This window comes from Nerophis ophidion, linkage group LG22 (assembly GCF_033978795.1).
Source record: "Nerophis ophidion isolate RoL-2023_Sa linkage group LG22, RoL_Noph_v1.0, whole genome shotgun sequence".
Taxonomy (NCBI): Eukaryota; Metazoa; Chordata; class Actinopteri; order Syngnathiformes; family Syngnathidae; genus Nerophis; species Nerophis ophidion.
In genome coordinates, this window is record NC_084632.1 from 7,339,183 (window position 1) to 7,361,568 (window position 22,386).

Below are 22,386 nucleotides of genomic sequence, written 5' to 3' on the forward strand. Positions count from 1 at the left end.
CAGCCGTGGGGGTGGCAGGACCACTCGGCCGCAACAAGGGATAGAGCCATGCCACTTTGAACCCGACGCTGACGGTGACAGTCAGGAGCACCCATATTGATGCTGGAGTAGCACACAACATAGATTGCCTTCAGAATACAGAATGGTAAAATATTTATTATTAATACACATAATACACTGTACTTTGTGGGCGTGGTCCAATCCAACCGTGTTCGCTTGACCACTCTGTTCCATAGTAAAGCTTCACAGTCATCTTTCGGGAATGTAAACAATGAAACAGCGGCTGTTTGTGTGTTGCTAAAGGCGGCCGCAATACCACGCTTCCCATCTACAGCTTTCTTCTTTGACGTCTCCATTATTCATTGAAGAAATTGCAAAAGATTCAGCAAAACAGATGTCCAGAATACTGTGTAATTTTGCGATGAGAGGTTACGACTTATAGCTGTGAACGGTGCTGGAACAAAATGTCCTCTACAATGCGTGACATCACGCGTACGCGTCATCATACTGCGACGTTTTAGCATGATCCTTCCGTGCGAAATTTAAATTTGCAATTTAGTAAACTAAAAAGGCCGTATTGGCATGTGTTGCAATGTTAATATTTCATCATTGATATATAAACTATCAGACTGCGTGGTCGCTAGTAGTGGCTTTCAGTAGGCCTTTAAATCCATCTAGTCTCGTTAAAATTTTTTTTTTGCAAACCCGTAATTCCAGTCTGCAAATGATGTGTTGTTTTTGAGTGTCGGTGCTGTCTAGAGCTCGGCAGAGTAACCGTGTAATACTCTTCCATATCAGTAGGTGGCAGCAGGTAGCTAATTGCTTTGTAAATGTCAAAAATAGCAGGTAAAAAGGTGTCTTATGCTTAAACCAAAAATAAACAAAATGTGACTGCCCATAAGAAAAGGCATTTAAGCTTAGGGAAGGCTTTGCAGAACGAAACTAAAACTGAACTGGCTACAAAGTAAACAAAAATGGAATGCTGGACGACAGCAAAGACTTACTGCGAAGCAAAGATGGCTTTCGCATTGTACATCCGAACATGACATGACAATCAACAATGTCCCCACAATGAAGGATGAAAACAACTGAAATATTCTCGATTGTTAAAACTAAGTAGATGCGGGAAATGTATAATATTGCTCACAAGAAGACATGAAACTGCTAAAGGAAAATACCAAAAAGAAGAAAAAGCCACTAAAAGAGGAGTGCAGGTAAAAAGATATCTAATGCTGAAACCAAAAATAAACAAAAGGTGAGTGCCGCTAAGAAAAGGCTTTGAAGCTTAGGGAAGGCTGTGCAGAACAAAACTAAAACTGAACTGGCTACAAAGTAAACAAAAACGGAATGCTGGACGACAGCAAAGACTTACTGTGGAGCAAAGATGGCGTCCATAATGTACATCCGAACATGACATGACAATCAACAATGTCCCCACAATGAAGGATGAAAACAACTGAAATATTCTTGATTGCTAAAACAAATTAGATGCTGGAAATATTGCTCAAAGGAAGACGTGAAACTGCTACAGGAAAATACCAAAAATGAGAAAAAGCCACCAAAATAGGAGCACAGATAAAAAGGTGTCTAATGCTTAAACCAAAAATAAAAAGGCTAGTGCCCCTAAGAAAAGGCATTGAAGCTTAGGAAAGGCGATGCAGAACAAAACTAAAACTGAACTGGCTACAAAGTAAACAAAAACGGAATGCTGGTCGACAGCAAAGACTTACTGTGGAGCAAAGACGGCGCTCACAAAGTACATCCGAACATGACATGACAATCAACAATGTCCCCACAAAAAAGGATGAAACCTACTGAAATATTCTTGATTGCTAAAACAAAGTAGATGCGGGAAATATCACTCAAAGGAAGACATGAAACTGCTACAGGAAAATACCAAAAAGGAGAAAAAGCCACTAAAATAGGACCACAGGTAAAACGGTGTCTAATGCTTAAACCAAAAATAAAAAGGTGAGTGCCCCAAAAAAAGGCTTTGAAGCTTAGGGAAGACCATGCGGAACAAAACTAAAACTGAACTGGCTACAAAGTAAACAAAAACAGAATGCTGGACTACAGCAAAGACTTACAGTGGAGCAAAGATGGCGTCCACAAAGTACATCCGAACATGAAATGACAATCAACAATGTCCCCACAAAAAAGGATGAAACCTGCTGAAATATTCTTGATTGCTAAAACAAAGTAGACGTGGGAAATATCACTCAAAGGAAGACATGAAACTGCTTCAGGAAAATACAGAAAAAAATAGGAGCGCAAGACAAGAAGTAAAACACGACACACAGGAAAACAGCAAAAAAGTGAAAATAGGTCAGGGTGTGATGTGACAGGTGGTGACAGTACACCTACTTTGAGACAAGAGCTATAGTGATGCATGCTTGCTTATGCTTTAGTCGTATCCAAAAATTGCGACTTCTGTCAACGGAGTTTATGATTTCTGCTATTGGTGTGCCTCCGGATTTTTTCAACGCAAAAAATGTGCCTTGCCTCAAAAAAGGTTGAAAAACACTGATCTGGCTGTCTGTTACAACCTTTGATTACAGAAAAAACATCAATGACAAGTCTTGCGTCACTTTTGTGTCTGTTTGCATTATGATAGATTTTTATTTCACAGAGACAAAACCACACCTCATTATGTGCTTTGAGCATTTATTTTATTTTTATTTTTTTTCAAAGGAATGCTTATAAATGGACGAAGAGTTCTCCTAAGTTGCGCCTGAATTGAGGTTGATTTGTGTCTTTATTACCAAAACTTAATTTTGCCATTTTTTTGATAACTTTATTGAATCAAAATTTGTGTTTGAATAATTAAGATTGTTTGAATATGATGTTTTAAAATTGAGTCGGTAAAAAAAATTCAGTGTAGAAATAACACACTTCCCGTAAATGAAGACCTAGCAATCAATCTATGTGTGTTTATGTGTTATTCTTAATAGCGCTTTGACACTAATTCTACATTCACACACACATTCACACACTGATAGTGGGAGCTGCCATGCAAGGCCTTTACCACGACCAATCAGGAACAAGGATGAAGAGTCTTGCTCAAGGACACAACGGACGTGACTTGGTTGGTAAAAGCTGGGGATCAAACCAGGATTCCTCAGGTTGCTGCCACGCTGTACCCTATCTTGCCTCAGAACCAGCCAATAAGGTGTCAAATTTGTGACACAAATTTCTGCAAAACATGGTTCTGCACTGAATTTTTACATGCTGATTTTTTTTTTTACACACAATTTTAACAAACTAAATTTTCACACACAAATTGTGCACACGATATTTTAATTCAATTAAATTGTCGGCATAATTTGATGCAAAATACATTTAGTTCATTAAAATTAAAATATGCTGACAATTTTATAGAATAAAAATTTGTGAGCCAAATTTGTGTTTGAAAATGAAGATTTTTAAAACACAATGTTTTAAAATTCAGTATAAAAAAACATCAAGTGCAGAAATATTAGTTGCTATAAAACTCCAAACTCACTTCCAGCAATTGAGTCTGTCTCAGATCCAGCCAATAAGTGTGTCAAGTTTGCAGGTCCATCCATCCATTTTCTACCGCTTGTCCCGTTGGGTGTCGCGGGGGGTGCTGGAGCCTATCCCAGCTGCATTCAGGCAGAAGGCGGTGTACACCCTGGACAAGTCAAAGTTTGCAGTTACATGACACAAAAATATTTCTGCATTAAAATGATTTTGCCATGTTTTTTTTTTAAATATTAAAATTTTAAAAAATGTAAACAATTTTTGCTCACACATTTTTCAATTCAAACACACGGTATAAAATAGATTGGCTGGCTGGAAACACAAAAAATTTAGAGCAGTAAGTGTTTTTTTTTTGCTTTGAAACTTATGACTCACTTGCGGTAAATTAAGACCGAAGCAATCGATCCTGTCTCAGAAGCTGTTAATGAGTGACACGGCTATTTCTGTACTGAATCTTTAGACAAAGTATTTGAACAAACTGATTTTTTTTAAACACACACACATTTAGACACAAATTTAGATTCAATGAAATTGTCAGCATAATTTGATGTAAAATCCATCCATCCATCCATGTTCTACCGCTTATTCTCTTTGGGATCGCAGGGGGCGCTGGTGCCTATCTCGGCTACAATCGGGCGAAGGCGGTGTACACCCTGGACAATTTGCCACCTCATCACAGGGCCAACACAGATAGACAGACAACATTCACACACTAGGGCCAATTTAGTGTTGCCAATCAACCTATCCCCAGGTGCATGTCTTTGGAAGTGGGAGGAAGCCGGAGTACCCGGAGGAAACCCACGCATTCACAGAAAGGACATGCAAACTCCACACAGAAAGATCCCGAGCCCGGAATTGAACCCTGACTACTCAGGGCCTTCGTATTGTGAGGCAGACGCACTAACCCCTCTTCCACCGTAAAGCCCTTGATGTAAAATAAATTCAGTTAACCAAATTAAAATCGCAAAATATTCATCCATCCATCCATCCATTTTCTACCGCTTATTCCCTTTCGGGGTCGCGGGGGGCGCTGGCGCCTATCTCGGCTACAATCGGGCGGAAGGCGGGGTACACCCTGGACAAGTCGACACCTCATCGCAGGGCCAAAACTCAAGACTTAATACTTCCAGTAAATTAAAACAAAAGCAATCAGAATCAGAATAGTTTTTATGGCCATGGTTTGAAAACGAGTTCACAAACTAGGAATTTTTCTTGGTGCAGTTGTGCAACATAAAAGACAATCGATCCTGTCTCACAATCAGCCAATGTTTGCAGTCATTTGGTAGAGCGCCCGTGCCAGCAACTTGAGGGTTGCAGGTTTGATTCCCGCTTCCGTCATCCTAGTCACTGCCGTTGTGTCCTTGGGCAAGGCACTTTACCCACCTGCTCCCAGTGCCACCCACACTGGTTTAAATGTAACTTAGCTATTGGGGTTCACTATGTAAAGTGCTTTGAGTCACTAGAGAAAAGCGCTATATAAATATAATTCACTTCACAAATATTTCTGCAAAAAATGTTCTGCCTTTTAACAAACTGAATTTTTAAAGAGAGAAATTTTGCTCACAATTTTTTTTTTTACCAAAAATTCAGTGTCCAAAAAAAGTATTTGTAATAAAGACACAGATACATTTCTATTTGAGACGAGTGAGATAACTTGATAGCAGGATAATGTGTACTTTGCGGTGGTGTTGCAATGTGTTGCATCATACTAACAGCTGTTTTGTAATATTTTCTCCATGTATTTAAATAAAAACACCTCTCAATATAATGTGGAGCTTTGATTCCCAATCTGTGGTACTAGCAGATATTTTATTAGTTGAAGAAGCTGTGATGCAGTTACAGTAATACCTCGCTAACTGACGATTCTTTGCTGAGATTGTGTTCATTGGGTACACCTGCACATTTTCATCCAACAAATGCAAAACATGATAGGAAAAGGTAAAAGATAGAATGTTTATCTGGCAAGGGGCCCGTTATGCGGTGGTGACGGCGGCGGGAGCGTACTGCATCGCTAGTCTGTCGAACTCATTCTCCTGCAAGAAAAACACACACACACAAAAAAAAGAAAGGATGAAGGAAATGTATGACAGCTGCGCACAGTGTGATGTTCTCTGCTTTATGTACATCTGCGCTCTTGTGCAACTCTGTGTGCAACAAAGGCGAAAGACCCATAGTCCCGTTTGGACCGACTCCAAAGGCTGTGGTACTTCCATCAAAACAAGTCCGGCTCGCGATGCAAGAGCTGATAAATTGCAGCAACCAAAATGGAAATTGTGGCGCTAATGTGGACATAATGAGACACAAACGGCTTACCTTGGCAAAATAGTCTTTGAGGAACGGATGGGACTTGTGTGCGTCTTTCAGCTGGGAGAGGTATCTGTTGGTCACCTGTGGACATAATGTCATCGTTCACAAATAGCTCAGAGACACAATAACCAGCACCACATGTTAATTACCGTATTTCACAGACCATAAGGCGGATTATAGGGCACTTTAAAGGGGTCGTATACAGTGGGGCAAAAAAGTATTTAGTCAGCCACCGATTGTGCAAGTTCTCCCACTTAAAATGATGACAGAGGTCTGTAATTTTCATCATAGGTACACTTCAACTGTGAGAGACAGAATACGGGGGAAAAAATCCAGGAATTCACATTGTAGGAATTTTTAAGAATTTATTTGTAAATTATGGTGTGAATGTGAGTGTGAATGTTGTCTGTCTATCTGTGTTGGCCCTGCGATGAGGTGGCGACTTGTCCAGGGTGTACCCCGCCTTCCGCCCGATTGTAGCTGAGATAGGCGCCAACGCCCCCCGCGACCCCGAAAGGGAATAAGCGGTAGAAAATGGATGGTGGAAAAGAAGTATTTGGTCACTTCAAACAAGGAAGATCTCTGGCTCTCACAGACCTGTAACTTCTTCTTTAAGAAGCTCTTCTGTCCTCCACTCGTTACCTGTATTAATGGAACCTGTTTGAACTCGTTATCTGTATAAAAGACACCTGTCCACAGCCTCAAACAGTCAGACTCCAAACTCCACTATGGCCAAGACCAAAGAGCTGTCAAAGGACACCAGGAAAAGAATTGTAGACCTGAACCAGACTGGGAAGAGTGAATCTACAATAGGCAAGCAGATTGGTGTGAAAAATCAACTGTGGGAGCAATTATCAGAAAATGGAAGACATACAAGACTACTGATAATCTCCCTCGATCTGGGGCTCCACGCAAGATCTCACCCCGTGGGGTCAAAATGATCATGAGAATGCTGAGCAAAAATCCCAGACCCACACAAAAGAGACCTGGTGAATGACCTGCAGAGAGCTGGGACCAAAGTAACAAAGGTTACCATCAGTAACACACTACGCCGACACGGAATCAAATCCTGCAGTGCCAGACGTGTCCCCCTGCTTAGGCCAGTGCATGTCTAGGCCCGTCTGAAGTTTGCCAGCAAGCACATGGGAGAATGTCATGTGGTCAGATGAAACCAAAATAGAACTTTTTGGTATAAACTCAACTCGTCGTGTTTGGAGGAAGAAAAATACTGAGTTGCATCCCAAGAACACCACACCTACTGTGAAGCATAGGGGTGGAAACATCATGCTTTGGAGCTGTTTTTCTGCTAAGGGGACAGGACGATTGATCCGTGTTAAGGAAAGAATGAATGGGGCCATGTATCGTGAGATTTTGAGCCAAAACCTCCTTCCATCAGTGAGAGCTTTGAATGGTTGACCAAATACCTTTTTTCCACCATAATTTACAAATAAATTCTTTACAATTCCTACAATGTGAATTCCTGGATTTTTTTTCCACATTCTGTCTCTCACAGTTGAAGTGTACCAATGATGAAAATTACAGACCTCTGTCATCATTTTAAGTGGGAGAACTTGCACACTCGGTGGCTGACTAAATACTTTTTTGCCCCACTGTATATATTTTTTCTTTTCTAAATGTAAAAGACTATCTTGCGGTCTACATAACATGTAATGTTGCATAAATGATGTTTTACAGATTATCTTCAAGTCACATTCTGACAGTCGCTTCAGGGTGCACCATTTTGTGGACGGTCTTATTTACGTGCCCCCACTAGGACAGCGTCTTCTTCCCGTCATCTTTATTGTAGCGTTGTAGCGTGCAAGGATGGGAGTGGAAGAAGTGTCAAAAGATGGAGCCAACTGTTTTAATGACATTCACACTTTACTTCAATCAATAACGGAGCAGCAGCTCATCATCCAGGGCTCACTAGTGCAGCAACAATACCCGAAATGTGTCCCGTGAAAAAACGTCCCACGGGAACTTTATAAAAACTAATGTTCCTTGGGTGAATAATGTAAACTCACTACACCGGTATGTTTTAGTGCTTTCATGGCGAGTTTACTGACATATATAAGTAAAAACTTTACACAATTTTATATTAGAAATGGCAACAGCGGAGGATGAACGTCACATAACAAGAAGATAATTATCGACTATGGCGCAGCAAAGGCGAACTCGAACAAATGTTCAGGACTTATGCAGATCCCAAAAACAGATCAGCATGTACCAGAAGGTAAGAAAAGTTGTTTTTGTATAATATTGCGAAACAAAACGCCAGATAATATGTCTTGTCTTATACACACACCATAATAATACTCCTATGTTGAAGCACAGTACAATCCATCAAGCGGTGCGGCTTCATAGCTTACCAAAGTCCTACTAAAACATATTGATAGATTTTTGAGCACCGTGTGTAATGTTCTATATTTTCAATGGAACATATAAAATGTTTGTGCCGTTTACTTGAGACATATTGCGGTCTACACGTATCTCTAATGTGTGACTGCCATCTACTTGTCACACTTATCGTTTCACCATCTCGCAAATAAAATAGCTTAGAGGTCAGTAAGCACAACCGAAATTATTCCTTACATTAGGCTTACGGTTATAAGGTGCACTGTTTTGAGAAAATTAAAGGATTTTAAATGCACTTTAATATCCGAAAAATTAGTTATAGTGGTTGTAGTATGCAGCGGAGTAAAAGGAGTAGTTTGTACTACGTTTATTTCTGAGCTTAAAGAGAGCCAACCACACCTAGAATGATACACAAACGTCTCCTTTGATGAAAAGTAATTGTGTAAGCGTAGCTAATGAACGTGTTGCACGTAGCGTCCTTGCGAAAGACTTAATCAGCAGTTATCTCGCTGTAGCGATGGCCTCTGGATCGATGGTCAGCACTCTGCTGCGCTACTATCGCCTCTTTATCTCGATCCACAAGCGCTTCGGTTGGCGGGTGCGCGAGGCACGCGGCACTAAACCGGCAAATGTGCTGGCGTGGCGACTTTTTGTGACCGACGGCAGTCTAGAGCGGCCGAATGTGAAGCCACGCTGATTGCGCGGCGGGTCTTCGGAGCAGAGGAGTTGTTCAGATTGCAAAGGACAAAAAAAAAAAAAAACACGTGGTTGTAAAAAGCAGTGCCTGGCTCACAGCTTAATGTCCAAAGTCTAACCTCGGGGGCTTTTCCGAGGTGCTGAGTCAGCACTACCAGGTTGATCAGCGTCTCAGGATGGCCGCTGTCCTGTAAAGAGGAGATTACCACAGACAGAAAAAAGACCAGGTGGGTTAGGTTCTCTCACTGTTCAAGTTGATCATCAAAGCATCATAAACCCACAGTCAATTTATTATAGCAGAGTTTCTACACCAGTCACTTGGGTCTAATTACCCTCATCTCTGGTGTTCACAGTCAAAGTAACCTGACCTGAAATGTCAACCACACGTGAGCATTATAAACCGACTAAGGGTGTACATTAGTCAGGGCCTGGAATGAACACAGGACGAGATCTTTGGCGCCCTCTGCTGATCAAAACCCAGTAGGTCTAATTTCACATTTCCATTTATACCAGAGGTTTTTAACTTTGTCGGTGGTATCGAACCCCACCAGCTTCATATGCGGATTCACCCAACCCTTTTTTAGTGACAAATAAAATGTTTTTTTCTTAATTTAATCTTGATTTGTAAATATCAAATCATAAAATTATGTTACAAACCCCGTTTCCATATGAGTTGGGAAATTGTGTTAGATGTAAATATAAACGGAATACAATGATTTGAAAATCCTTTTCAACCCATATTTACACTCCCACACCCGAGTCAATTAGTGTTTCCTATTATGTACCACACTTAAATCCTCACATTCTCCATGTTGCCATCTAACCTTGTCGAGGGCCTCCTGCAGCACTCCTTCAGCCTCCTCCCACTTGTTCTGAGCCATGTAACAGGCGGCCTGGCCGTTTAGAAGCAGCAGTGTCGACGAGTATTTGTCTGACATCTCCTGGAAAATGTAGTAGGCGTCTTGCAGCTTCTCTCCGCCCTGGGACCGCAAGCAGAGGGTAATCCAAACAGTTTGTAACCAACAGCGTCAGCGGGGGATTGTGCTGAAAAGCCAATGGCAAAGTTTGACAGCCCGAGGCCTCTAGCACTGCACTCACCACAGCTAAATTAACCCAAGCGGTGGCTAGCTGGGTTAGCGTAGCATCCTCATCTTGCTCTTGCATCTTCTTTAGCTCCTTCCTGTCACACAAAAGAAAATATGCTGTAGTTGCAGTAATAATTAGAAGGATATATTTCTTAAAACCAATGTTCCACAAGTTGTACAGAATAATTAGAATTTTAAGGTTAACTTCTTTCTACACTTGAGTGACTTTGGTTAATAATGTAACAACTTTGAAAAGTTTAAAGTTTTCTATTTACATTACTTTGGGAAAAAAAATTCTACCAGGGCCCCACATCTATTGCATACATTTAGCAAAACTAATGTCATTTTAATTTATTTACACAGCTGAATGGATTTAAACATACACTAAGGCTTGGAGACAAAACAATATCAATAAGTATTGTGATGAACACCTAATCGATATTTTGATTTTGTCTGTCCGAAGAAGGCGGAAGTTGCCAAACAAGGTTGGTTGCACGAACAAAGGCACTCGCTCTCTGCTAACGAAGCAACGTGGGAAGTGATCACTAATCAGTTGGAAGATGCGCTAACAGGCAATCAGGTAACAATATCAACATTATTCAGGTTTGTTTGCACCATCTTGTTGTTTTGTGGTTAATTATTTACATAGAGTGGGAAAAGAAAGTACAAATGAGAGCTGCAGAAAGCAAAATAATTGAGAACTAAACAGGGAAAGTCACCTCCACTACACTACACTGCCTTCGCCGGGCTCACCCTTTAAAGCACAGCTGTAAATTCCTTACATGAAACCTGCAGAAAATAGTTCTATTCAGGTTTCTCCATGTTTGCATTTTCACACTTTCCACTATTATTTTTAAGCATACTTATTTTTGCACCTACATTTTCAGAGCTTATTGTTAAGTGTTCAATGTGATATTAGAACATTGTTTACATTGTTTGACTGTTTTTTTCATGGTTTTATTTACATTTTATTTTCCACCTTGATAGCTGAGAGGATTATGATTTAGAATATAAAGACGTATAAGATTTCATGGGATTTATCGATTAGGAGTGACAGATTGTTTGGTAAACATATAGCATGTTGTATATGTTATAGTTATTTGAATGACCCTTACCATAATATGTTACGTTAACATAGCAGGCACCTTCTCAGTTGGTTATTTATGCCTCATACAACGTAAACTTATTCAGCATGTCGTTCACTATTCTTTATTTATTTTAAATTGCCTTTCAAATGTCTATTCTTGGTGTTGGGTTCTATCAAATACATTTCCCTCAAAAATGCGATTTACACTCCAGTGCGACTTATATATGTTTTTTTCCTTCTTTATTATGCATTTTCGGCAGGTGCGACTTATACTCCGAAAAATACGGTAATATTTTTTAACACTGAATACAACTAAATGCGTGCATTTTTAAGTAAGACCAACATTTGTAGAGTATAATAAGTATTTTATTATTTTTAATAACATTTTTAATTCTGAAGCTAACCAGTAATAAATAAAATACTTCTTAATGCGACTTCTTGAACTGGTGGGGTAGAAACGGATGGACGGATTGAAATGCATGAGCTTGTTCATATATTTTCCACGTTGTTTTTAACACGTACCATGAATTGATTTACGTGGACCCCGACTTAAACAAGTTGAAAAACCTATTCGGGTGTTACCATTTAGTGGTCAATTGTATGGAATATGTACTGTACTGTGCAATCTACTAATAAAAGTTTCAATCCATCAATCATTCGATCAAAACTGTGATTACCAGCGGAATTATTCATTACTTATCGTGTTAAGCAATGTCAGCTAAGATTTATCTGAGAGCCAGATGCAGTCATCAAAAGAGCCACATCTGGCCCTAGAGCCATAGGTTCCCTGCCCCTGCAGTAAGATATCACCTGGACACGGGGCGGTTTAGCACGGTTGGTAGAGTGGCCGTGCCAGAAACTTGAGGGTTGCAGGTTCGATTCCCGCTTCTGCCATCCTAGTCACTGCCGTTGTGTCCTTGGGCAAGACACTTTACCCACCTGCTCCCAGTGCCACTCACACTGGTTTGAATGTGACTTAAATATTGGGTTTCACTTTGTAAAGCGCTTTGAGTCACTAGAGAAAAAGCGCTATATAAATATAATTCACTTCACAATTCACTTCAAATGTTTACATTGAACATAATTTTCACCTAAAAGATAGATCTTAAAATATCACAAATTATCGATATTTACAGACTTGGGCTGGACGATATATGGAATATACTGGATATATCGCGGGTTTGTCTCTGTGCGATATAAAAAATGACTATGTGGTGATATTGGAGTGTACATTCTCGCGCAGTTGCTTTTAGCTGCGGGCATTACACTACAGGCTCTTCTCACTCTTTCCTGTCTCTCCTCAAAGAGACATAAAACAAGCGCACCTTCTTAAATACGACACATACTGTCGCGCGTGCAAAATCATACGCCCTCACGGAGTAGAGAGGTAGCGACATGGGTAACATTAGCTGTGGTGCTATCGGTGCAGTGCGAGTGGTAATACGAGAGAAAGAAGGTGTGAATCTGGTAACAAATGAATTAATTTCCAAGAAAACAGCAGGGGGTCCATCGTCTCGCGGTGGTTTGAACAGACAATAGTAATATGTCAAGTATGCAGCAAAAGCGTTGTTACAAAAAGTAGCATCACTGCTAATTTGTAGCATCATTTTTAAAAAATCACCCACTAGAGAATGAAGAATACTTGAAACTCTGTATGTCAACATCTCCGTTCGGTGCCACACCAACAAAATGCCGAAGCAACCATTTCCATATCAACACCGTATGAAAAAAATAAGTCTACAACAGAAGGAGATAACGTCCACAGGAACCTACCACATAGTGAAGGACATACACTATTTGATTTCCTGTTATGCAGCTCATTTTTATTTGACACGTATTGAAATATCTTGTGTGACATCATGCACAAAAGTGCACTTTATTTGTTTTAAAACATTGTAGTGGCCATCCGTACAAAAAGTGCACTTTAATTTAGTGTTGTTTTGATACGTCATCTTAGTGACATCATGCACAAAAGCGTACTAATCGCTTGTTCTAAAATGTCTCTGACAATCTTGCACTGTTTTGAAATTACATGAATGTTTGTGCCACTGCTTAATAACTGTTTGATAAATACACTTTTAGTTGTGGTTTCCCTCTCTGCATGAAAGTTTAAAAGTAGCATGTATTAATGCAGTATGAAGAATAATGTTTTAATGTAGACATAGAATCATCATACTGCTGTGATTATATGCATCGTGTTCATTCAAGGCTAAGGCAAAATATCCAGATATTAACAAAAGGCCATATCGTCCAGCCTTACTACCGATTCAAAACACTTAAAGTACACTGCACTAATTATCTGTTATTAATGTAATCATGTAACCTGACTCTCGCCAGATCCTTGTAGTTGGCTGAGCTCCACACAAGGATCTGGGACTTCTCAATAGATGTATTTCAGAAGGCGGGGCCTTGTAAGAAAAAAATTATTGTATCCATCCATCCATCCATTTTCTACCGCTTATTCCCTTTTGGGGTGGCGGGGGGTGCTGGCGCCTATCACAGCTACAATCGGGCGGAAGGCGGGGTACACCCTGGACAAGTCGCCACCTCATCGGAGGGCCAACACAGATAGACAGACAACATTCACACTCACATTCACACACTAGGGTCGATTTAGTGTTGCCAATCAACCTATCCCCAGGTGCATGTCTTTGGAAGTGGGAGGAAGCCGGAGTACCTGGAGGGAACCCACGCATTCACGGGGAGAACATGCAAACTCCACAGAGAAAGATCCCGAGCCTGGATTTGAACCCATGACTGCAGGATCTCACACTAGTGAATGAATGATAGGTGACTTGACCACCTGAGATCACCACAGACTGTGGATGCTTTAAAAAAATATATATATTGTATGCGATTGGATAAACCACTTGTCTGTTATCTTGAATGATGTGCTACTTCATCAAAATCAAGCCGTGACGCTGATGAGAGCCGCGCTGGGAAATCCAAAACAGAACAGCCGACATATTGGATAACGACAGAGCATCCAAAACATCGTTGCCACCAATGAATGCCTTTAAAACCGTTTTCTGTTCATCTTTTAAAGAATTAATATTCGATAGATTGGATAAAACAGTTACAATAGCCGAGTGTGAAGCGACTGGGATGAGAATCAGCACCTCCAAGTCCGAGTCCATGGTTCTCGCCCGGAAAAGGGTGGAGTGCCATCTCCAGGTTGGGGAGGAGACCCTGCCCCAAGTGAAGGAGTTCAAGTTTTTAGGAGTCTTGTTCAGGAGTGAGGGAAGAATGGATCATGATATCGACAGGCGGATCGGTGCGGCATATTCAGTAATGCGGACGTTGTACCGATCCATTGTGGTGAAGAAGGAGCTGAACCGGAAGGGAAAGCTCTCAATTTACCGGTCCATCTACGTTCCCATCATCCTCACCTATGGTCATGAGCTCTGGGTTACGACCGAAAGGACAAGATCACGGGTACAAGCGGCCCAAATGAGTTTCCTCTGCCAGGTCTCTCCCTTAGAGATAGGGTGAGAAGCTCTGTCATCCAGGAGGAACTCAAACTAAAGCCGCTGCTCCTTCACATGGAGAGGAACCAGATGAGGTGGTTCGGGCATCTGGTCAGGATGCCACCCAAACGCCTCCGTGGGGAGGTGTTTAAGGCACGTTCTACCGGTAGGAGGCCACGGGGAAGACCCAGGACACGTTGGGAAGACTATGTCTCCCGGCTGGCCTGGGAATGCCTAGGGATTCCCCGGGAGGAGCTGGACGAAGTGGCTGGGGAGAGGAAAGTCTGGGCTTTCCTGCTTAGGCTGCTGCCCCCGCGACCCAACCTCGGATAAGCGGAAGAAGATGGATGGATGGGGTTGCAATAGCAGAATCAATGACATGCTGTTTGAATCAAACAGTCACTTCGGCGCTACGTCACATCCACGGAATCCCGCCGGGTTTCCTGATTAGTTCATTATTTTTTGCTATCTTGAAGGAGTTTGCATTGCCCATCAATCCCAGATCTTTGTGTGGAACTCAGCTAACTACAAGGATCTGGCGAGAGTCAGGTTAGTAATGACGAGCTCATGGAAGACTACATACCTCGCCAGGTCCACACGATCCAGACTCAGCAGCACTTGGATGGTCATGGCCATGCTGCAAAAATAGATAAATCAATTCGAATGATCTTTGGCAAATATTTTCAAACATGCAAGTACAAAATAATTACATTGTAATGCAGGCATTTTACATATTGTGTGTGTATACTGATTTACAAATGAATAACTAGATGGGCTGCTGTGACAATCATTATAAGCATGTAAGAAAACAAACACGGTCTGGGACGCTTCTCACCACTCCAGACTTTCTCCCTGGTGCAGAGTCCTGAGAGCAGCATCGGTGTTCATCTCGTGGTGGTAGATGGAGGCGGCCATGAGGAGGAAGGTGGTGTTGCCGGCGTCCACGCTCTTTGACATTTTCTTCTCGAGATCACTGACAATGGCGTCGCTGCATTTGAAAACGACAGCAGAAGCAACATTTAGCGAAGGGTGTCCAATTGGGACGTGTCGTATGCTCAAAGTGGTCGTCCCACTGCAACCCTGCCAGTTATCACTGGTAAAACCCACCTTGAAAAATGGAACTGACATAAAGCAATGCCAATTATTGGTATTGTTCATTATCAATAGCGCTATTTCTATTGGTACTCATATTGCTCCATTTGTAGTGTAATAATGCTCTTGTCATTTCTGTATCATTATTTATTTCACTAACTGCTTCTTTGTTATCACTTTTACCATCATATTTGTACATATCCCATTTGCTGATGTTGCTCTATTGCATGGGTGTCAAACACTGGCCCGCCGTTTAATTTCATTTGGCCCATGAGGCAATATCAAATTAACATTAGAGCTGGCCCGCCGGTAACACCACATTCACCGCTAATACTCATACTTGCCAACCCTCCCGATTTTCGCGGGAGACTCCCGAAGTTTAGTGCCCTTCCCGAAAATCTCCCTGGGAAACCATTCTCCGGATATCCGCCCGGACAACAATATTGGGAGCGTGCCTTAAAGGCACTGTCCTCTACAACATGCCGTCATGTCCTCTTTTCCTCCATATAAAAAGCGTGCTGGCCAAATCACATAATATATGCGGCTTTCACACACACATACTTGGCCAACAGCCATACAGGTCACACTGAGGGTGGCTGTATAAACAACTTTAACACTGTTACAAATATGCGCCACACTGTGAACCCACACCAAACAATAATGACAAAACACCTGCACCGTAACACAACATAAACACAACAGAACAAATACCCACAACCCCTTGCAGCACTAACTCTACCGCTATAATATACACCCCCCGCTACCACCAAACCCCGCCCACCTCATTTTTATTTTATTTTCGAATTTGTTAGCCTGTGGAAAAAGTTGATGTTGATGTTTACCTCAGAGAGCTGCAAATAGAAAAGAGGCGTTCATTTTTAAAATTTTATTTTATTTAATATACCACTGATGTTTTTTCGTTTGTTTTTTGAAATGTGATTTTGCACTATTACGTTATATAAGCTCTGCCTGTTCCATGGGAGGAAGCCGGAGTACCTGTAGGGAACCCACGCATTCACGGGGAGAACATGCAAACTCCACACAGAAAGATCCCGAGCCCGGGGTTGAACCCAGGATTACTCAGGACCTTCATATTGTGAGGCAGATGCACTAACCCCTGTCCCACCATGCTGCTCTATTTAAGCCTTGCTTTTTCAATATTTATTGCAAAACTTGTTTGGGTCCCTATTTAAAAGTTAACTTCTTCAACCTTGGCCCACGGCTTTGTTCAGTTTTAAATTTTGGCCCTCTCTGTATTTGTTTGACACCCCTGCTCTATTGTGTTTGCTGTTGTTGTTTTTGTCTATCTGTCTTATCACCCTCTTGTCCCCACAAGTTCCCCCTCTGTCTTCTTTTTTTCCTCTTTCTATTCCCTCCTGCTCCGGCCAGGCTGCACCAAATGATAAAATAAATACATTTAATAAAGTCAAATACAAATAAGGCAACAAGAGAGGTATCCCACACTTTTCTTTTGTAAAGTACACCTGAACCGCCGATATGGGCATCTACATCTACTATGTGATTTGCCTGAGAAGCTGGACAGGACAAAAATAAATGAATAAAGCAATGCAAATTGTGAGAAAACGCAGGCATCTACAAAATACATCCTTCATCCAAGCAGTTACTGATGATAACCGCCACCATTACACAACTTCCACAGTCCAACACTACTGTCTGTATTCACCGTTTGCTTTCACTTGACAGATACTCTGCGAACATCCTGACAGCTTGAAGCTCAGGGGAAGAGTTGGCCTTGATGTCATCCAGAACAACTGCATATTTTTTCTGAAACGCACAACATGAAATAAGATCAAATGTTGAATTGACTTTATTTGGAACATGCAAGCATACAAAATGATACAGCAAAATTTCCAGTTTCTCTTTTCAAAATGTTGGAAAAGGAGTAGGAAGAAGCAGAGCTTATTTAATCCTGCCCCTTTTCTTTTACATAACAGTTGCTAAAACTTTTGCACACTTCCTGTTCTCAATTTATTCACAATATACCCCGTAAGTCATGGCCCGCAGGTAATTTTTTACGGCCCCACGGCACATTTTAAAAATCCGATTGAAACATTTTTTAAATGTAAAAAGTGATATAAAAGAGCAAACGGGTGGAATGTAACAAGAAAATGTTGCAATGTTTACTCTAATAACACAAAGCTGCCAATGCGGGCTGTTTCTTTCTTTAAAAAATAATAATGAATAAAAATCAATGTCATTATGAATTATTGACCTATTCAAGGCTCCAATTAAAATTTCCACTTTGAGATATTTCTTGGGGAAAATGTTGCATATTTTGTGTTTGCCATATAAAAAAACAAAGCTGTTTTTTTAAAAGAAGGGCCTAAAATGAACAAAAAAAACAAGCAATAAAACTTATAATTGACGGATGGATCTGAAGTTGATCTCGAGATTATTGTGTTAAAAGTAAACAGTAAAAAAAAATGTATGATTTATTTTCTAACACTTTAATGAGTAGAACCCCAATAATTTTAGTGTGATTTGTTTTTTAATGTCATTGCTCAAAAAATAATAATTAATTAAAATCCATGGTGTTATGAGTTATTGACATTTTTAAGGCTCCAATTATTATATAATCTCAAATATTAAGAAAAAAATATTGGGTGAAAATATTGCATATTTTCTGTTTTTTCCATTAAAAAATGTTTTTTTGTGTGACAAAAAGAACATACAACTTAAATCTTTAAAATCATTATATTGACGGATAGATCTAATGTTAATCTATGGATTTAAAACTTGAATAATAAAAAAAAAATACTGAATAATGACACTTTTTTTTTTTTTTACCAAAACCCTTTGGGGTCCCTGAGATCAAGCCTGAGTAGAGGCCGAAATTTATATATTTTTATACATATATTGTATTGTTTTAAAAAAAAATAAAACATTACAAAATGGCCCCCACTTGCTTTGATTTTTCAGTGGCGGCCCTCAGTGGATTAAGTTTGGACACGTAAGTAATCACGATAAAATAAATAAATAAATAATACTCTATGAAGTAAGTTACATTTCATATGGTGAGATGAGTAAAATTATTTTGAAAAAATGAACGGATGGCTGGATGAAATAAATTCAGAATGTTTATCATGGTTCTTCTTCTTTGTACTTTGTAAACACTATAAGTGTGAAGAGTTCCTTGAAGTGGATCATATTAGTACATTGTTTGATTGCTTTGCTTAATCCAATTCATCATTTAATTCCACATACAGATATACTGAATGTCTTAAGTGTTGTATGTGTGTACAAATACTTTAAATGACTTTTTTCTCTAAGATTATATTTATCCTCTTTTTTAGAAGAATTGTTGTATATTCTTGGGTAGAAGGTTATAGTTTGCTTTATGTATAATTTTAGCTGTTTGCAAATCCCCAATGCTGTGGAAATTGAGTATTTTTGATTCAATAAATAAAGGGTTTGTATGCTCTCCATATCCAACAGTATGCATTATTCGAAATGATCTTTTTTGCAACACCGTTAATGAATGAACTGAAGTGTACTTTTGTAGTTATTTCCCCATATTTCTGCACAAACACTCAGATTTGGTAACAGTAGCGAGAAGTACAGAATATGAAGTGATTTTTTTGTCTAGAACATGTTTTGCTTTATTCATTATTGACCTGTTCCTTGCTACTTTTTGTTGTATATTTTTACATGAGATTCCCAGTTCAATTTATCATCAATCATTACACCTAGAAGTTTGGTTTCATTTACTCTTTCAATTTTTATTCTGTCCATTTGTTTTTGTGTTTGACTTTCTCTTCTACTGTTACTAAATAGCTTTATTTTAGTTTTACTGACATTCAAAGATAGTCTGTTTTTGTCTTTTTAATTTGTTAATTTCTTATGTTATTATTTGTATTATCTGAACCAGTGTTTTTCAACCTTTTTTGGAGGCAGGGCAGTTTTTTTTCATAAATAAATTCCGGAGGCAAAACGTAAAACAATTTAACTCCACCAGGTTGTCATGCCTTATTTTCAGTTTGTTGGTGTTTTCCTGTGTAGTGCTTTAGTTTGTCTTGCGCTGTTATTTTGGTGGCTCTTTCTGTTTTGTCTGTGTGTTCCTGTAGCAGTCTCATGTCTTCTTTGAGCGCTATTACCCGCACCTGCTTTGTGTTAGCAAGCAAGGCTATTTAAGTTGTTGCTATCCTTCTTTGTGTGGACATTGTTGATTGTCATGTCATGTACGGATGTATTTTGTGGACGCTGTAAGTTTTTGCCGTCGTCCAGCAGTCTGTTTCTCTTTACTTTGTAGCCAGTTCAGTTTTACTTTTGTTTTGCAGAGCCATCCCTATGCTTCATTTAATTTTCCTTTTGTCCATTTTTGGTTTAAGCATTACATAACTTTTTTACCTGCACGCTGCCTCCCACTCTGGTCTGCATATTGGGATCACAACAAACCATTCTCGTCTCACCCGACACATTACAACTTTTACAAAGCAATTACTACCTGCTGCCACCTACTGACATGGAGGATTACACGGTTACCCTGCCGAGCTCTACACAGCAAAGACACTAAGTAACGTCACATTATTTGCAGATTATAATTATTGATTTACAAACCCCGTTTCCATATGAGTAAGGGAATTGTGTTAGATGTAAATATAAACGGAATACAATGATACATATATATATATATATATATATATATATATATATATATATATATATATATATATACAAACCCCGTTTCCATATGAGTTGGGCAATTGTGTTAGATTTAAACATAAGATGAATACAATGATTTGCAAATCATTTTCAACCCATAATCAATTGAATGCACTACAAAGACAAGATATTTGATGTTCAAACTCATAAACTTTATTTTTTTTTTGCAAATTAAAATTAACTTAGAATTTCATGGCTGCAACATGTGCCAAAGTAGTTGGGAAAGGGCATGTTCACCACTGTGTTACATCACCTTTTCTTTTAACAACACTCAATAAACGTTTGGGAACTGAGGAAACAAATTGTTGAAGCTTTGAAAGTGGAATTCTTTCCCATTCTTGTTTTATGTAGAGCTTTAGTCGTTCAACAGTCCGGGGTCTTTGCTGTCGTATTTTACGCTTCATAATGCGCCACACATTTTCCATGGGAGACAGGTCTGGACTGCAGGCGGGCCAGGAAAGTACCCGCACTCTTTTACTACGAAACCACGCGGTTGTAACACGTGGCTTGCCATTGTTTTGCTGAAATAAGCAGGGGCGTCCATGATAACGTTGCTTGGATGACAACATACGTTGCTCCAAAACCTGTATGGACCATTCAGCATTAATGGTGCCTTCACAGATGTGTAAGTTACCCATGCCTTGGGCACTAATGCACCCCCATACCACCACAGATGCTGGCTTTTCAACTTTGTGCCTATAACAATCCGGATGGTTATTTTCCTCTTTGTTCCGTCCTCTGTTTTCAAATATAATTTTAAATGTGGACTCGTCAGACCACGGAACACTTTTCCACTTTGCATCAGTCCATTTTAGATGAGCTCGGACCCAGCGAAGCCAGCGCCGTTCCTTGGTGTTCTTGATAAATGGGTTTTGCTTTGCATAGTAGAGCTTTAATTTGCACTTACAGATGTAGCAACCAACTGTAGTTACTGACAGTGGTTTTATGAAGTGTTCCTGAGCCCATGTGGTGATATCCTTTACACACTGATGTCGGTTTTTGATGCAGTACCGCCTGAGGGATCAAAGGTCCGTAATATCCTCGCTTACGTGCAGTGATTTTTCCAGATTCTCTGAACCTTTTGATGATTTTACGGAGCGTAGATGGTAAAATCCCTAAATTCCTTGCAATAGCTTGTTGTTCTAAAAACTGTTCAACAATTTGCTAACAAATTGGAGACCCTCGCCCCATCCTTGTTTGTGAATTACTTACCATTTCATGGAAGCTGCTTTTATACCCAATCATGGCACCCACCTGTTCCCAATTAGACTTTATCTCACAGCACACTAGTCTGCCGCGGCACAGTGGTTGAAAAACACTGATCTGGATAATGTGGACATACTTTCTAATGATACTTATGAATGGATTGCACCGTACATATTCCGTACAATTGGTTCTAAATGGTAACACCCAAATAAGTTTTTCAACTTGTTTAAGTCGGGGTCCACGTTAATCAATTCATGGTAATTCATACTCCTAATAAGATGCGATACATATTTACCTGGGCAATGTATGCTCTGTACAAGAAAGTGTCGCGTTCAGTCTCCTTTTCTGGCGATGAATTCTATAAAAAAAGAGAGTCCGTACTTGTGAGTATTATGTAGTCACTTAATATATAGCATTAGCCTCCATGTATTTTTAGCATTTCAGCTAGCAGACTTTGAGATGGCTTTGTGGGAAACAACAGCAAATAAACAATACCACCACCTGATAAATACTCGACAAAATGTGACCAACCTTCACTTTCTGAGCTTCGTTGATACATTGCTGGAAACTGCCGATGTAAAAGGCATTTTTGACATCGAATAGCTCGTCAACGTCGTTCTGCTGCACCGCCATGTTTTACACGGTGCTTCCTGACACGTCTTACGTAAACGTCACTTCCTTTTTCTTCTTCTTCTTCTTTTGTTTTTATGGCGGTTGGCAAGCAACCTTCTGGTGTGCATTACCGCCACCTACTGTAATGGAGTGTGGACCGAGGTGGATCCCTACTCTATATTCTTTTACTTAACCCAGTGTTTTTTAAATATGTGTATATTGCTTTATATCCTATGTTTTCTGAATGCAATCCTAATATATCTCCCACTTCTAACCTAATATTTTCTTTTGCTAA

General features: G+C 39.9%; 1 protein-coding gene across 1 annotated transcript; it reads right to left on the bottom strand.

The window, feature by feature from the left end:
* Positions 1-5,266: 5,266 nt before the first annotated feature.
* Positions 5,267-22,171, bottom strand: cope (COPI coat complex subunit epsilon). The gene is made up of 10 exons (XM_061883159.1): positions 22,011-22,171; positions 21,775-21,837; positions 17,275-17,375; positions 15,334-15,486; positions 15,082-15,135; positions 9,958-10,039; positions 9,684-9,839; positions 8,979-9,047; positions 5,815-5,889; positions 5,267-5,534 (listed from the first exon to the last, which is right to left on the bottom strand). The coding sequence occupies exons 1-10, from the start codon at positions 22,110-22,112 to the stop codon at positions 5,475-5,477; spliced, it is 915 nt and encodes a 304-aa protein (XP_061739143.1). The 5' UTR covers positions 22,113-22,171; the 3' UTR covers positions 5,267-5,474.
* Between the last annotated feature and the right edge of the window lie 215 nt (positions 22,172-22,386).

Coding starts and splice junctions, on each gene's coding strand:
- cope (XM_061883159.1), bottom strand. CDS start 22,112: ATGGCGGTGCAGCAGAACGACGTTGACGAGCTATTCGATGTCAAAAAT. Junction 17,376..21,774: donor ACAGAGCATACATTGCCCAG/GTAAATATGTAT, acceptor TGTGCGTTTCAG/AAAAAATATGCAGTTGTTCT. Junction 9,048..9,683: donor TGCAGGAGGCCCTCGACAAG/GTTAGATGGCAA, acceptor TCCTCTTTACAG/GACAGCGGCCATCCTGAGAC.